At 33.2% G+C, this 17,542-nt stretch overlaps 1 protein-coding gene across 2 annotated transcripts in view; it reads right to left on the bottom strand.

Annotated features, from left to right (window-relative positions):
• Window positions 1-17,542, bottom strand: part of LOC123706885 (formin-binding protein 1-like) — a 44,931-nt gene that overhangs the window by 19,194 nt on the left and 8,195 nt on the right. For both annotated transcript variants that reach the window (XM_045656465.1, XM_045656464.1), the window contains exons 2-3: window positions 1,878-1,993; window positions 54-104 (exon numbers count right to left, since the gene is read on the bottom strand). In XM_045656465.1, the coding sequence (XP_045512421.1) occupies window positions 54-104; window positions 1,878-1,993 (167 nt within the window). The remainder of the gene's footprint in view (window positions 1-53; window positions 105-1,877; window positions 1,994-17,542) is intronic.

Raw genomic sequence — 17,542 nt, forward strand, 5'->3', positions numbered from 1 at the left:
TAATATTGAATTAATTACAATTTGGAAAATGATGGTAATAAATAAAAACTTACTGATATTCATCTTCTTCTTTCCTTTTAGGTTGGTAGTTTTTCACAAGCCTCCTGAAAATACACTCTATTAAAAAACTATTAAAGGCTATATTTGGGTAAAAGAAAATATAGTTTCTGTCACCGGGAGCCGCATCACTTCGCTAGTGATTAAACTCACTTTCTAAAAATTTGGCGTGTCATCTGTCAATATAGAGGATATCAACAATATATATTTTTTATCGGGAGATACTATTTTACTGGTTATTCTAAATTAATGACATTAACACCTAAAACAAACTTAATAGATACTGTGATGTGTAAAATTTTGGTCTAGGGCAGCGGTGGGAAAACTTTTTTAATGAAGGTCCACAAAGTTTAAAAAATTCTAGAGGAAGGCCAGAATTATAAAAAAAGCATTGTTGTCAAAGCTTTTAATTATAATATTATTAAAACATTACAAATAGAATCTACTTTTTATTCTCGACTGTCAAAACGGATTTATAACGGGCCACATACAATCCATGCTGATGGACCCCCTTCGGGCCGGATTAAATAATTTCGCGGGCCGTACTTTGGCCATCACTGGTCTAGGGCAAATCACGGGGCAGGTAGCAACGTCAATAAGTTAAGTCGGCGCTCGAAATAGTCCTCGTTTTCCATCTTCACCACTACCTTTATCTTTTTCTAATCATTGCCGATGTGTTATAAACCAGAATACCAGAGATAATTGAAGAACGAATGTGGAGGAAATTATAATATTATAGATAATTAAGATAATTACAACTAATCTCTATAATTGATATATTCGATGCGTTTCACATTCAGTGAAAGTGAATATTCTGCTATTTTACATACTAAATAGTGGTTTCGACTTATCCTTACGTAAATTATGTAATACTAAACAACTTTTATTCAATTTTTATGTTTCTCTTTCACCAAGTTCCTGGGTGAAAGCATTGTCGGCTTTCTATCTTCTATATTTATTACATCATGGAAACATATTACATCCGTATTATATACAAGCCATCTTAATATTTTTATTATCATATGAAAATATGATTATAGGCTGTTGTTTGTGCCGAGTAAACCGTTTTATATGCAACTATGTCCAACGACGCGTTTAAATGGAATATAAATGCACTTTTTACTTTTTGTTTTTCATGTATCCAGTATCAGTTTAGTTTATTTTTTGTTCCTGTTTAGTTTTTTCTTTATAACTACATATATGTAATATGTATTTTCGCACTTCTTGCCTACCTTATGTAATTTAATACTTTTTTTTCTTAACTCACAGTGGTTGCCGGGAAGAGATAAGGCCACCAGTTGCTCTCCTTTTTATTTAATTATGTTCAATTTTTATATTGTAATGTAACGAAAAGTGTTAATAAATAAACGTTGATTGAAATTGATTGATTTGTAGTGTAAGTTTATTGATGGATATGTAAGTTCGAAAACCACAATAAATTCATTTTTTTTCAAATTATTACAATTATTCTAGTAATCCAGTTTAACTATACAAACATACTATGTACCTAGGTCAGTGCAAAGCTGCCAAATATATTTTTTTAAAGATTAATTAAGGAAAAATATGAACAACCAGTTCATGTAATATTGCACCAATGGTGCAAGACTATAAACGGAAATAAAATAACGTTTAATTATACGCTTTATATTTAAACTAACTGTTGAAATTAATTTCTAAATATCGCCTTAAATAGCCTATAAGGAGACTTCAGGATTGAGCAGCACAAAAATCTTATTGAAAAACACATTTAGTTCAAAAATGTTTTTATACATTATATAAAAAAACATTAATTTATACATTATTCATGAATTTATGCTCACCTTAATTTCCCTGCATATTCTAGTTCAATAGCGCATCTCTCTTTGACGAAATTACCGTATTTGTCTAGGAACTCTATCCCTTTATGTGTATGGGCGGCTAAGTTATCATATTGATCCTGCGAACAAAGAAAAACAATATTAATAAACAATTGTTTTATTTTAAATTAATTTATATTTTACGACTATGAGTACATATTAAGAAAACACAAAAGCAATCTTATTAGGCTATTATTTGTTTAGGTTTTCCATTTCAATTATTTTTTTCTTTTACCTTATTATTGTAATATTTTTAAACTACATTGTCGTGTCCATTCTGGATTTTATTTATAAAATAAATAATTCTCTGATAAACCTACACTAAACTTCTAATTAAAGTTAGTGTGTATTTTTTAACGTTGTGCAATAAAAAAATGGCGATTAAGAAGAGCGGCGGAGAGTATATTGCCAGTTCTTCTCTTCCGTTCTACGCCCTTGATTTGAGAACTGGCAGTTAATGTAAAGTTAGAAGCATTTAATGTATATTTCTTTTTTTGACGTTCATAAGTGTACATTGTGTTACCTATACGAATAAATGATTTTTGACATTGACTTTCAACTACATATTTGGCGTTCATAGTAGTATCTAGTTACTAGGATAATACAATCATTACCAAACGTCAAGCGAGTTAAACAACACTTTTCATTATTATATTCAGTTGGTCATAGAAGGAAGTTGATCACGATAGTTAACATCGGCGGAAACTGACGCAAACCTGATAACCAAAGTGATTACACACCACGTTCTTTAATGTTATTACTAACATAATGAGTGCAATCATATAAATATTACTTAACACAAAACGTCAACTATCTTTAAAGTGGTGTTTCTCTATTTATTATATATATATAAATATCCCTTATTTATTGCTAAGCTTGACTGGTAACCAACACCACTAAAACCTTTTGTTTTTAAATTCCAGTCCCTGTGTCCGAGTCTATGTGAGTTACGAAGCTGGTAGATTTTTACGCATTTATAATTAAATATGTTCAATATTTTTATAACTATGAATTTGCTTAATAGGTAGGTATTCCAACGGAAATATAAAATAATATTATTTAAATTCTTATTGAAGTCAGCTCGTGAATAACATTGTCAATGCATAGTAAACCTAATATTTTTATTTCTAATTATTTTATTGTAGTAAAACATTGCGTGCGATGCGCATGCGACTTTGACTTGTCTGTCACACGGTGCGTCCGCCCTTGACTCACACGATTGGGGGCAACGACATCTTTGCCATTATCAGACCTTATCATTGGAATTACCACATAAAATCATCGTCCGCGCGTCTCAATGGCCAATTGGTACACAGAGTAAGGCAGCTGCCGCAATGAACTAGCCTTTGTAAGTTTGATTATGTTAAAGTATGTCTGGTCTGAGCAACAGCAACAGGATGCATAATTTTTCTCTAATAATTTCACGTAGGCAAACAGGTAAAACTTCAGAGCCTTCTTCTTCGTTCTCACACAAGAAGTATCAGGAACAAACTATAATAAATAACAAGTGCAAAACTATGCAAACCAAAAAACCCCAGCCTTTGAAGCGCTTTACCAATAAATATAAAGGCAAATGAGTTTTCCAAAAGGCGTCTTGTATTGTAAGAAATTTGGTTGTAAACTAAATCTCATTCACCACGCTTCCGTTCGATGATTTAATAACGTTTTAATAACAGAACGCAGACGCCGATCAAAGTTTACAATACACGTACATACGATCAATATCAAGGGCCATTCGACTAAACAAGTAGCCACAAATAGCTCGGAAAGGGCTAGAAGCAAAACACTTCTCTTCCGAATAACGACAGCGATGTAAATAATGGACAATAATAACACCACTGAATATAGGCATAGACATTTAATGGAAAAGATAAATGGGGCTATTTAATTTCAAACATACTTATGAAAATGTATTTACCTAATAATAATAATAATCAATGGCGCTACAACCTTTTTAGGTGTGGGCCTCAGATTTCTCTATCTGTAACATGATCATTTGTAAATTGAGTAGGCAAGTCGGTGATCAGCCTTCTGTGCCTGACGCACGCCGTCGACTTTTTGGGTCTAAGACAAGCCGGTTTCCTCACGATGTTTTCCTTCACCGTTCGAGCTAATGTTAAATGCGCCACATAGAAAGAAAATCCATTGGTGCACAGCCGGGGATCGCACCTACGACCTCAGGGATGAACGTCCCACGCTGAAGCCACTAGGCCAACACTGCTCTTCACCTAATGCCGCTAAAAAATCATCAAACAAATAATACGGTACTTTGACCACAACCGCTCCCTCACAATACAGGTGGTTCCCTAGAGTGGAGTATAAATAAACGATATTATTAAAAAACAATATACCCTAACAATTATAAAATATTTAGTCATAAGAAGGTTCAAGCGAACAATTACACGTATTGCTCGCCATTTAATAAGTTATAAATTAAACCATAACATAAAAATGTCCAGTCATAATAATGTCGAAGTACATTAAATTCAGTAGCGACACGCCTGAATCGCGTGTTTATTGACCGATAGTGAAATATGGAGGCAAACACAATGCCAGTATTGTTAGCTAATGTAGTGCAGGCAGTCCCTTTATAAGTCCTGCACTTGCTGTTATGTTCTATATTTAAACGAAAAAAAAAAATATATAAATGGCCAGTGTATCGAACACGGGCTCTACTGTTTATGTTTTTTGACAGCTCGCTTATTATTTGGAACGCCAAACTACAATGGCGATGGCTAGTTACTCGAGCAAAGCTAGTGCTTTTATATGCTTACTTTTTAGTCTTTCAGACACATATTTAGTATAAGAGAGGAGCTGATTATAGATTTTAGTTATTTTAGCAATATAGAACAATTGCCAAACATGGCACCAAAACATAGGTACACGTATATTTTTAAGTAGTTATTGGATAATTATTGTACTGTGATATTCCAAATTTTACTGTATCTTGATTGTTTTACTCTATTTCTAACAAACCGTAAGTATGTCACGCAAGTATCGTTCGTGCCGTATATGTTAAAACGGGATAGTTTTTCACACAATATATAATTAACAAACAGTCTATATATTTAGCATCTTCATATCACAAGCATTTATTTAGTACCGTTGCTTTGCCCGACTCTAGAATCTCGTCTAACGAGGTTTCTTTCATAATTGCGTCTCAACTTGTACGCATCATCAACGCTAAACGATAAAAAGCTAAATTGCTTCTCATTATTTTTTTAATTGACCAGTTACTATGGCATTTCTGACAGATCGATTGAAGGTTTTGCGTCAATCCGTAGCGAAATAATAACTGATCAATTCTCTATGCAAGCCCAAGGTATGGTCTGTTCTTTTATAAGGACACGAATTGGTATACATACTAATTCTACATATATATATATTATCCTTCTTTTAAGATACGCCATGAACCCCAGAACTTTCCTTAACAATAAATTCATATAGGTTTATGACAGGTAGATTCGCGACAAGTGTTTACACCGATCAATACGATACAACCTATTTGTATGTATTATGCGAATGTTTTATGCGCATACACATATTACGTCTCGCCACATCTCTCAAAGGAACTGGATCTTCAACATTAAAGTTAAAACGGAAGCATGCTTCTAAAGGGTACATATATCATCTATATATTAGGTAACAGATAGATTCCATTCGCAACAAGTGTTTACACTTGATTACGATACAACTTATTTGTCGATGTCATAAAAAGTGAAAGGTATTGGTCAGGTAGACATGTGTCGGTTCAACGGCCATGTTGAGGCTCTGTGGGAGTGGACGTGGGAGTACTGGAACCATTTTCCGAGTAGCGCAACACGATCCTAGTGCGAATGCTCAGAGGATTATATTTACAACTAACGTTGTTAACTTTATCTGGTCATTACTCCGTCTCTTGGAAGAATAATGTATGTAACTTTAACCTTTATGATGCTTTGGATAAAAACTATTAATATAAAGTCTCGCTTCATTTAGACTAAAAATAAGTCAAGTCACATTTATCCCCTGCAAAAATAAAATTTATATGAAGGCCAGTAAACAATGAACGAATTGTTCATAAAATGTGAACGTATTAATATGTAACAGCATATAAAGTTAAAGAGAATAAGTCCGTCACCTTGAACAGTGTTTGTATAAAAGGGATATTTGTAGGTCCAGATCGAAATAATCATTAAACCCCGCATTTCATTTTGACATCCTCATAATTCGATAACAGATCAAAATATGCCAAACGACCAAAACAGTCTCAATGACAAATAGTTCCATTTCGGAACAATTGTTTTGCAAACATATTGGTCATAGTTTCGGAGGCCGGCGCCATAGCGAAGGAATGTATAGTACGTTATAACATCAGTATTCCGTACACATAAGCGGTTGCCGACACGTGTACCGGCTACTTCAGTTAATTATTGGAATACATGCCTATAAGACATTCCTTTATAGGTATTCTTTCTTATTGATATATTGATACTGTTGGATTTGAAAAAGACTAAAATACTTTAAGACTAAAAAACAAAATATTTGCACACTTTAGTATTACTTTTTATTACTTAGGCCCAATTATATATGATACGTCAGATTTGAATTGTCATAACGGTTTGAATATGTTCTATGTGTGTGGCAGTGTTTTTCGAGGTTCCATATGGCAGAATACGAAATTCCACCGTGACAGCATCACCTCGGCGCCTATCCTTCCTCAACTAAGCGTTTATAAGGCAGTTTTTGTTGCATGCCACTAAGATTAAACTAGCTGCTCACTAAAGTATTGCGGGTACTTCAATAAAAGCCTTCATAAAAGGCCGGCAACGCATTTGCGACACATGGAATTGAGTGTCCATGGGCGGTATCACTTCACAGGTGAGCTTCCCGCCCGATTGCCCCCTGTTCTATACAAAAAAAAATTGTTTTCTTAACATTCATTGTATTTTAACTTCACAGTATTCAAGAATTCTAACCGTTTAAATTATTTTGAATTATCCTTTACCAATCATATCTACTAAAGTAAAAAATTTGTCACTTATACGCACATCGTATAAACCATAAACAAGGCCAACGATCGCCTTGTAATCATAGACAATCGTTAGCGAGGGCATTATCTTAGAAACTAGACAATAGACACGTCACATTAGCGTCTTGACTCTTAACGACATTATGCAAAGAGACTCAGGGAACTATCAACAAAAACGTTAAAACCTACAGAGTTCGATTTATCATGCGCATAGAAGATACAGACGGAGACACTTATAAACGACAAATTCCACAGACTACCATCTTTCGGAGGACTCGAAAATATCCTTGAAAACTTTCTGTTAACATTTATTTCCTAGAAAATTTCGCTATGGAGCTTTCCTTACACTTGACGCAATTATAATAAATACTTTATTTGCCTTGAAATTAATACATATTATGATGGATATGCCAATCAGCCATATCAAACTAGCATGAAAATGTAAAATTCTTATTAAAAGCAATCAAATTTATACTATAGAATGAATAAGATAAAACTATAGATAAAAGACTGAATTGAAAACATATCATTACTTGACCACGTAACAAAATTTCCTTCCTTTATGCCCAACAGTTTCCATTTGCATTAATAAGCGGACATGCACGAACGATTCGCTCAACATTACCCAGAACAGAAAATTGTATTGTTTCATATAACCTTTCACACGCTGTTCATACGTTTATTTCCGTTCTCTCGTGAGGATTGAGGAGTCACACCGGATCTTTGACAAATCATGATTCACTTAAAACGAATATTACTCATTCTTTATCAGACAACAACAGATAGTTTCCTGATAACATTGTTTGGACTGTATAGTAAATAATATCTATAGTATTATGTAAACAATGTAAAATTGAAATAACGTCTTTTATTACGCGCCATTTAAAAGAAAATACTTATTTTAATACTATGATCGTTATTTATTTAAATGTTTTATAATACAATGAAAAAATTACTTCATATAGTAATTATTTATAGTATACTCAACCAACCGACCCTTATAAATAATCTGCCGCTTATGAACATTTGCAAGGCTGGAGGGCCTGCATGTGTGTTGTCGGCCTTTAAGAATGTGGTACGCTCATCTCTTAAACGCCCCAATGCCGTACCGGTTTATTTGGAACTACCCGAGCCAGTTTTAGGTGGTTATAGCCACACATATACTCGTCTATAGTCCACACAAATTGTTAAACTTTAGAAAATTGCTACTACAAGCTTATTCTAAGTAGAGCAAGCGGGCCCTTGGCTACCCTTGCCCTTGCCCTTACTCTGTAATTTTCAATATGTATGTGTCCAACGTATGTAGGGACGAAGGAAAACACGACTTAGATTACGCAAGATAGTCGAACGGTGAAGGAAAGCAAGAAATCATGAGGAAACCGGCGTGTGTCAGGCACAGGAGGCTGATCACCTACTTGCCTATTACATTGACAAATGATCATAAAACAGATACAGAAATCTGAGGCCAAGAACTAAAAAGGTAGGGCCACTGGTTTAATCAAAGTATTCACTATGTGTTTATAGTGGACATATTGTACGTGCGAAATACCTTATCCTTATCTATCGAAAACGTGATCCATATGTTCCAATATACAAGACAGACTTCACCCATACAATTGCCTAAGAACACTGGGCGTATGTTACAAAACACCTGAATGTATTACATTATTTCAGATGATGGAATCACAATAGCTGAAGTAATACAAGATAACAAGCACAAACAAACTATATTGCGGTTCTTACTTTCGGATATAACAGATTACTAACAACGTTAAACGCCCAGATACATTTACAATATTCTACCATTTGACGAGTGTTAAATGTCTGCGTATTTTTATGTGAAATCTTAGTTAAATCAAAAAACATGACAAAACCGTATTTCGTTGAAGGAATGTTTGACTTGCGTATAAAGAGGAATTATACTTTCCCATAAGTTCAAAAACTTTACATACTGTCACACTATTATGCTATACTATTTAAAAATAGAATAGCAAAGCCTTACATACTTTTATTCAACGATTAAAGAATAAATGAGAGCTAATTACGAAATTTTTATAATACAATTGTTTATTGTAGTGTCACACGATCTTAATGCATATTTTTTCCATTCAACCAGATGTTTTAAAATTTAAATATCATATAAAGAGAGATTAATGAATAAATATTTAATAAATTGTATCTTAATAATCGCGATCAAGGTATGTATTGTTAGATGTAAACTTCCAAGAATTATAAACCGGAATTACCAGACGAGGTCGAAGATGGAATTGCGAATTTCGTAATATATTTAGCTGACGGGTTTTATTGGAACATCTAATCAGGACTTACAAAGGAATAAATTTTTTTGCTACTTATGGTAACTCTTGTTTTAATTTTGTTAAAACTTGTTAGAATTAATTTTTGTTCTCAAATACCGTATTTTTTTTTAAATTATTTTATGTTTGACTGATGTTAGTATCCGATATACGTTTTAACTGGTTTGATAAAACACGGAAGTCGTAATGCAAAAAAACTCCAAATTCTACGAAAAGCAAGGAAGCGATTTGGTATATAAAGGATGCTAAGAACAACCTTACGACGATTATCGCTAACTGACGTAGAAACGTCAAACATAGAACCTCTTTCTTATTTTCAGTTTTGTAAGAGGGCAACAAAAGCAACTCCACAATTATATTTATCTAGACTACGATTAAGATGTTTTAACTAGGACCGTTGGCTGAACTTAGATTAACTTGCAACGGAATTTTCTATAACAGCGGAAATATGTCAAATCTTTACCGTAAGCTATTTTGGAGCAGACAGTGACTCAGCTCGTGACGTCAGAGGGCGTGGGGACAGCGCACCCCTATCACCCTTCGTGACTCACCAACCTGCTTCGATCAAGCTTCAATACAAAATTGATTGGTGCAACTAAAACAATATTTGATAGGCATTTTAGTGTCAACACAAAGTGTTATAACAGATAACATTCTCTACATCGTGAATATATTTTTAATCTATGTATTATCTGCTGTTACTCCACAGAACATCATAAACAATAAAAATAAAAATTCATTCTAACCATTTAACAATAACATCTTCGAATTTGTTGACGTTGCATTTTTATTGATATTGTATTAACAATTAAATATACTTTTATCAACTGTAACGGTTGTTATTAATTACTAATTTATATGAATGAATATTATGCATTTACACCTGAAACAGGTAGACAATGAGACGAAAATGTTAAAATTTTCTAATATTTTAATTGAAGTGCCATTTTTCATTTCACGACAAACCATATGCTATCTTGTTAACATGACATTATACACGTTTAAACTTAACAATTATAATAACGTTAGGCAAGGTAACGAAATCAACTTACAAAATGATATACTAACACGTAACGTAGATAAATTGTTACGTGCAAATGGTTTAAACGTGTTTTATATTCATTGATGATAATTTGGAACAAAGACTCAATGAGTACTGGGAGTGGCCAGCGTTTGTTATCGATAACAGCCAGGCTTTTTATTTAAACCGTGCCTTGTCATATAAGGCATAACTAATATAAAGTTCACTATTTCATAATAATTTTTTACAATAACTTTCCGAAGCTTAACACAAAAAATGCATTTACTTCATATTTAGCTAGTAAGCCACGAACGGGGGACATATATCTGCTTCACTTAACTGTTGTTCAAGCTCGATGAGAAGTGAGATTAAGGTGAAATCATGATGTTAATCTCCTCTTAATACATCTTTAAACACTTGATAGACAACGCGAACGATTAGCATACTTATTGGCTCATTCAGTTTTGCAGATTAAGAATCCTTATAACATCACCTTTAAATGGGTCATAGAAATCAATAAAGGATGACTCTTAAAAAAATTACTGTGTTTACCGGAACTTCATGTGTTCCATTTTCAAATAAGCAAAAAAAATTATACACAACTCAGTGATGCAGTTTTTGACGTGACTGTTATATCTAATATTATATATTACTACCGCTAGTACATGTCAGCTATCGCAATATGGAATAAAGGAGAAAAATTTGCATTTTAGTCTAAAATTCACTGCAGTCTTTTCTTGCATTGTCCCTCACCCTTACAAAAGTTATGTCACGAAACGGCTGTTATACAACAAAAAAAACCATAAAAATTCAAAACGTATTGATACTTTCTGCATGTTGCACGGACCGTTGCGATTTAAATTCTAGAGGCAAGTGTTGTGAAAGTGGCGCACAACGAGATATTCATACTGAAATTATACTTCGTTACATAAGATTGATTGCTCAATTGATACATAAACTGATGCTCTGTACAATGTCAAATATACCTAGAATCATTTAAGTTCACATTTAAGATCAGATGCATTCTTCATATCTATGCTACCTAATTTTGGTAATCTTTAGACACTTTTGAGTGCTTCCCTGTCCTGTTTAGTCAATTTTAAAAAGTTTTGGCCCAGTTTTTAGCTTATGACAAGTTTTCTGTGGTTCTTACTCTCCTCAACCCCGATATACAGTGACAACTAAAGGTCTCGTGACTAAACAGTTTCGTAAAGGGATTGTGACGCTTGAAATATCGGGTCTAATTCCCGGAGGAGATTGGAGAGGTCGGAGAATGAATTATAGTTATCCTTGTAATTTCTTCTTCGCTACTTGTGCGATGGTCAATAGGTGATCGAATGGTACAATAGCGGGTTTAGTATAATTTCACTGAAGACGTTTCAATATCGGCCATATGCCTAATAGCAAAGTATATCAAAGTATTGATGTAAAAAAGTTCAAGCTATAAGCCACGTCTGTAGAAGTTATGTGACATACTTCAATATAAATCTATCAATGGGTCTCAATTTATACTCGTCCATGTCCTCATGTAGTTCGCCCAGACGTAGTAATAACACGCAACAATGAACTCACGCTCATTTCTATTCTAGGCCAACTGGAGAAAACGGTCAATATTTATTACATATAACTTTGTATCATTTATTATATACATAAAGATAAAAAAAAAATTGTGCATACAATTTTTTCTACCTAATATATTATAGATGTCTCTACATTATCTCTCAGAGTTTAGAAGAGGTGGAATCTTTAAGACGTATGAAACTTAGGCAAGCTTTACCGTATTCTATACACTCGGGTTCTCTTTCAGGTAAATCTATGGTTGTTTATGCTCAGGTATAGAAAATAAAAGGTAATAATGTCTGCCCTATTGAGTAGCTGCAAGCAAACCTAGCCGACCATTAATATATATTAAAAATAAATATTACATAAAACATCATTGCTATGGGTTTATATGTTTGTCATGCTTGAAAGTATGTAAGTGAAAGTAAAAACGAATAACATTACTGTTCGTACGTTTTTACGTTCATAAATGACTTAATATTACTTCCTTAGAACCGTTCTATAGAATTTCAATGAGGTTAATTTAAGTATTAAGAGCCAATCGTCTGCCAAATGTTTAATAGTTATTATGAGATTTTGTACAGGATATTGACATTGGAAATTAAATAACTTTATTAAAATTTCGAATAAATTTCGATATTGAACAAGAAATACAAACTTGAGAACTGTCACAACCATTTAACCTTATCGAGAGAAAATTATGACCTGTCTTAGATATAATTGAATACAATGCAGGAACTATTAGAACGAGGTAGAAATATTTTTGCTTTTGGTTTATAAGCTTTCAGGCAGTCAGACTTGACTGGAAAACGACAATATATTTCCTTTTTCAAACCATCCTAAATATAAGTTCATTAATTTAAGACACAAGATATTTATTAAATATGTAAGGTCTATAGAACCTACTAAAGATTGAAGGGTGTGATAAGGTAGTTACTTTAGTTAACTCGTTACTTCATTAATTCTTTTAGAACCACCAACATTGTCTAAGTCAAGTATATTTAATAGCTCGTAGGTAGACGTGGGAAGAGGGGCGGGTTGACTGTATTGTGAATAAACCTTTTTGTTCCTTTACTGCCTATTGTCAACGCAGGGCTCATATCCTGTCATAACTTTATTCCGTTTTAAGCTCATTTTAAACGGCTCAAACTCAATTGCAATAAGGTTCACAATTATGTTAGAGTTGGCATGAATATAGGATTATAGAATCTTATTAGCTTGGGTTAATACATAAGCTGCTAAGCCCAAGTCAATAGTAGTCGGTAGTTTCCTAATGCTAACCTTGATGTCTGCAATTAATAGGTAATTATTGTTTTGCCCTTATCACTCTCGAATCTCATATACAGAAACCCTGTCTACGAACAAGATATTTTGTCGATAAAAAGTTTTCTGCATCGGCTACTTGTTTTGTATCAATGTTTACTCGATGACTTAGTTATATGTACCTTCGCATTACCCCCAAATGAAGTTTTTGTTTTACGTGAACAAAATATTATCATAAGTCATATGTTCGACATCCTGTCGACTGAAAATATAATAGTTTGTGTGCTATAAACTTCTTATTTATAAACTATGAATATAATATATCACTTTAAAAATAAATGGAAACGAAACATTCTTTAACTGTTTTATGCAACAGTGTATGAATGAGGTTGTTCAATAATAACTTTCATATTTTTTCATTACTCTCTTAGTATTGGTTTAGTAAGAAACCTACGAAACCATTTATATAGTAATACGATTTGTTTTTAATATAAACTATATCACTTATAGTTATCTAGTATTTTGAAAATCCATAAACCTTCAAGGTAATGAAATTTCCTTTCGCAGGTATATAACGATTCGTTACTACGTTTTTAAACCACTAACAACGGGTAATTAAAGAAACTGGCACTTATACAACCCTAAGAGAGACGCGATTGGATTATTTACCCCAAAGACTTTCCCCTAACATCTCGTGGGGTTTTCAACGAGTCTAGAATTATTTCAGCTTCGAAAACACATGTACAAATTGTTACGATGTCTGAAATGAATTTAATAAACTCCTACGTGAAATTATAACACTTTATCACAATCACAAAAAAACAGGATAAGAGACATAGAATGTAAACAAGAGGCCTTACTGCTACGATCTCATCGAAGACGATCAACACACACGACGACAAGTGGAGTAACTTTTTAGAAATATTCTTAGTGTGTTTTGTTTCAGTCTTTCTGCTAAATAAGCTATAAGGTTATACGCCCTTATAATAAAATAACACGAGCAAATTTCCAATAAATCCACCTGCATGTGTATCGGATATTCTAAGAAGTGTACAATGGCGTAGAATGTGGCTCGGGCATTGTTGAGACACGCGCGTTTCCGCTTTCTCGTGGAAAAAATGCACGTTGGAAAGTAAACGCATAAAACGATTTCGAGAATATCACTACACGCTAATTTTAAATGGCTCGGTGGCTGTGACTAATTCACACGGGATATGAGATTTAAGGATTTTAGAAGTATATAATTAAATCTCGCTTATATATCGACACGCTGAAACAGACGTTATAAGTAGATAGCTTTTCAGTTAAGACAGACACTAGCAAATGAAAAATATACCGATAAAAACATTAAACACAGACATACAAATATCTAATAATTGTGAATTAAAAAGAAAAAACACAAAATTTTAAATCTTTAAAAAGTTCTTAAGCAAGGCAACACAAAATACAGACCAGTTTTGTGTTTTTCAAATTTGGAAAAAATAAAAAATAAAGCAGTTTTTATGTGTTTGAATTTGGAATAGCAATGAAGGTGTGTCATGGCTTATAATAGACGAACTAAAACACTCGCGGGCCATTAGCAAAGGCGAATCACGACCACAATTCAATCACGATCTCAAGGCAACGCGTTAGGAATCAATAGTTTATGCGTGTTACATTGGCATTTTAAAATACTTGTACTACATTTGCCATTACGCAATTCAACTATAACAGCTGTATGTACAATGTAAATACAATAAGCTAAGACTCAAATTTCGTTTCGTTAATTTACGAGCAGATTGCGCGTAAAATTACTTTACAAATACAAATTTTTTTGTAGCGTCCAGAGTATGTGATATGTAAGGAAATCAATCTATACAATCTATGTGGTGCTGGTACCAGCTTCCACTTTCTTTCTATGATTAATCGAAACCAGGTATTTCACATAAAACAGTACACATATCGCTACACTTTTACAATAAATAACATATATTTTAGAACGAAAAATATAAGTACTTGGACTTGGCAGTAACATACGTCCGACTGGCGCCAAGAACACAAGAGCTCCCTGTTCTCCAGCGCTCTCGAACACCCTAAGCTTGATTAAAGAGTAAAGTGACCTTCATGCGTCATCAATTCATTCAAACAAACCTGCATAACAAAGAAACGAAATAAAAATACAACGCGCAGTTTACAAATTGATATTACTAAAGCGAAACATACACAGTAATAATGGAGGGTGTGTTATAATTTACTTGTCAAATTATTATCTATGGACACGAGAATGAGAAACGACTTTAGACTTTAGTGTCGAACATGAGCTCGTAAAGAAATTACCATTCTATTTTTTATGCAGTCTAGGAAATAACAAGGGTGTTAGGACAAAGCAGATGTCAATAATTTCACGGTACGTTGGGGTTAGTAGTTGAACCGGTCAGAAGCGACCGCAACAGGTGAGGCGTGACCGAGAATCGCTCAATGTTTGTACGGCAAAACAATATTTATTAGTATTTTATTTACGTGTATACAAAGTTTAAAATACAGCTTGTTAAATGTAAAATTATCCGAATTATATTAATTAAAACTATCCCAGTATTTTCTACAACAGTCTACTAGTATGTTGTTCCTTAATTTTAAACGAAATATAATTTAAAAAATAAGATATATATATTACATTACCTTCTTTTTCTCAAACCCTCTATGGGTCTTGGCCTCAGCTTGAATCTATTTAATTTATAGACAAGTTGGTGATCGGCCTTCTGTCACGTCATTGATTTTTTGGAATCTTACGATGTCTTCCCAGATAATTTATATAATGTAAAATATCTATACTTTATCACACATTTTACCGAATTAACGGTATTTTTATATAGACAGAAGTCCTGGGATGAGAGTCGCACGGTGAAGCCACTCGGCCATCACTGCTGTCTGCCTCCATTTTTTATATTTTACATTTCATCACTATTTTGTAACCGTATGAGTATCGCTAGTATTCACTTAGCGGTTAGTGGTTAGATCAATCGAGAACAGAGTTTATAATGTACTAGCTGCCCCCTCGAACTTCGTTTCTCCTTAATGTGGTTTTAGTTAGCCTTAATACACTTAGTGACACGAAAGAATAATTTCACTGTATTATCGTCACTATAATTTGAATTTGATTTACACTTCGTTCTAAGTAACACGTGGTTGGCTAGAAATAATTGAATTTCACGGTATTTGGTTTACTACAAAATAAATTTAATTTATTATATATTATTTTATTGTCGGTTTACCATAGCAGTGCCATCTATTGATTAATTACTCAACCAGTCGAAAAGTATCGAAATCTGTTAGAATCTTTTGGAGTTAACAGATAATTGTGACTGTCAATTAATTATAGACGAATAATTTGCAATTAAATAAAATTGCGACTATAATTAAAGATCTAATATATCCTATCTCTTAAGTTGGACCAGACTGCTCCCGGTGTGCCAATTTAATTTTAAATCGGTTAAGTAGTTTAGGAGTCTATCGCGGACAAACATCGTGACAGGAGATTTATATATATTAAGATAATATGAAATACTTCTATGTTCACAGTATTGAATGGCCGACTACCAGAGGTATCGCATGACATGACATCTACTATTATAGCTTCCAGCTCAATGATTTGTGCGTTTCTACAATATACCTGAGATTAGATTTAACATAGTCGATGTCCCAAGCATGACTTGGTTTACCAGTTATATTTTTTTTTAGTTTGTGCACTGAAGAACGTCTGTAATTGGGATATTGCACGTTACACGAGTAAATTAGACCTGGGTTCGAATCAAATACTGAATTAACAAATAAATACTCCTTTTTTTATTTTGTTGTAAGAGTTGATCGCCTAGTAAAACATAAAAACCGATACAATTCAGTTGTTTTAGTCACGAAACGCAAGTAAAATCGTCTGGTATTCGAGTGGAATCTTAGAATAGAACGAGACTTCATGAAATGGGTCACAAATGTTCGTTTGCATTAATTTGTATTAAACAGAAGACGTTTTTTACATTTAATAAGTGTCTTCCTTAGGATAGTTGCAGTTCCGTAAGCATGCACATGGGCATGGAATTTTATTTAACGTGTCTGTTTCATTGATATGCTACCGCAAGATCGTATCTATCACATGTGACCAAGTATATGAGTACGCCAAGAAGCCAATATACAAGATGTAGTATTTTATTGATAATAATGTATTATTATTTAGCCTAACGGGTCATATGTGCGTAGTAGTTTAATTTTGTTAGTAGCAGTCAACAAATAAATATTTAAATTATGTTTTTGCTTGGTGGTTTTAAATTGTTCTGAAGTATTCAGTTGTATGCCGTTCGCTTGCGATTTCCATATAAAAAAAATAGAAATTGATAATAATACAACATATATGTAGAATAATATTTCTGCATAGGACTTCGTGACCGTCACAAATATAATCCATTTACATAAACTAACAATTCAATGA

Source organism: Pieris brassicae, chromosome 3 (genome assembly GCF_905147105.1).
Source record: "Pieris brassicae chromosome 3, ilPieBrab1.1, whole genome shotgun sequence".
Classification (NCBI taxonomy): Eukaryota; Metazoa; Arthropoda; class Insecta; order Lepidoptera; family Pieridae; genus Pieris; species Pieris brassicae.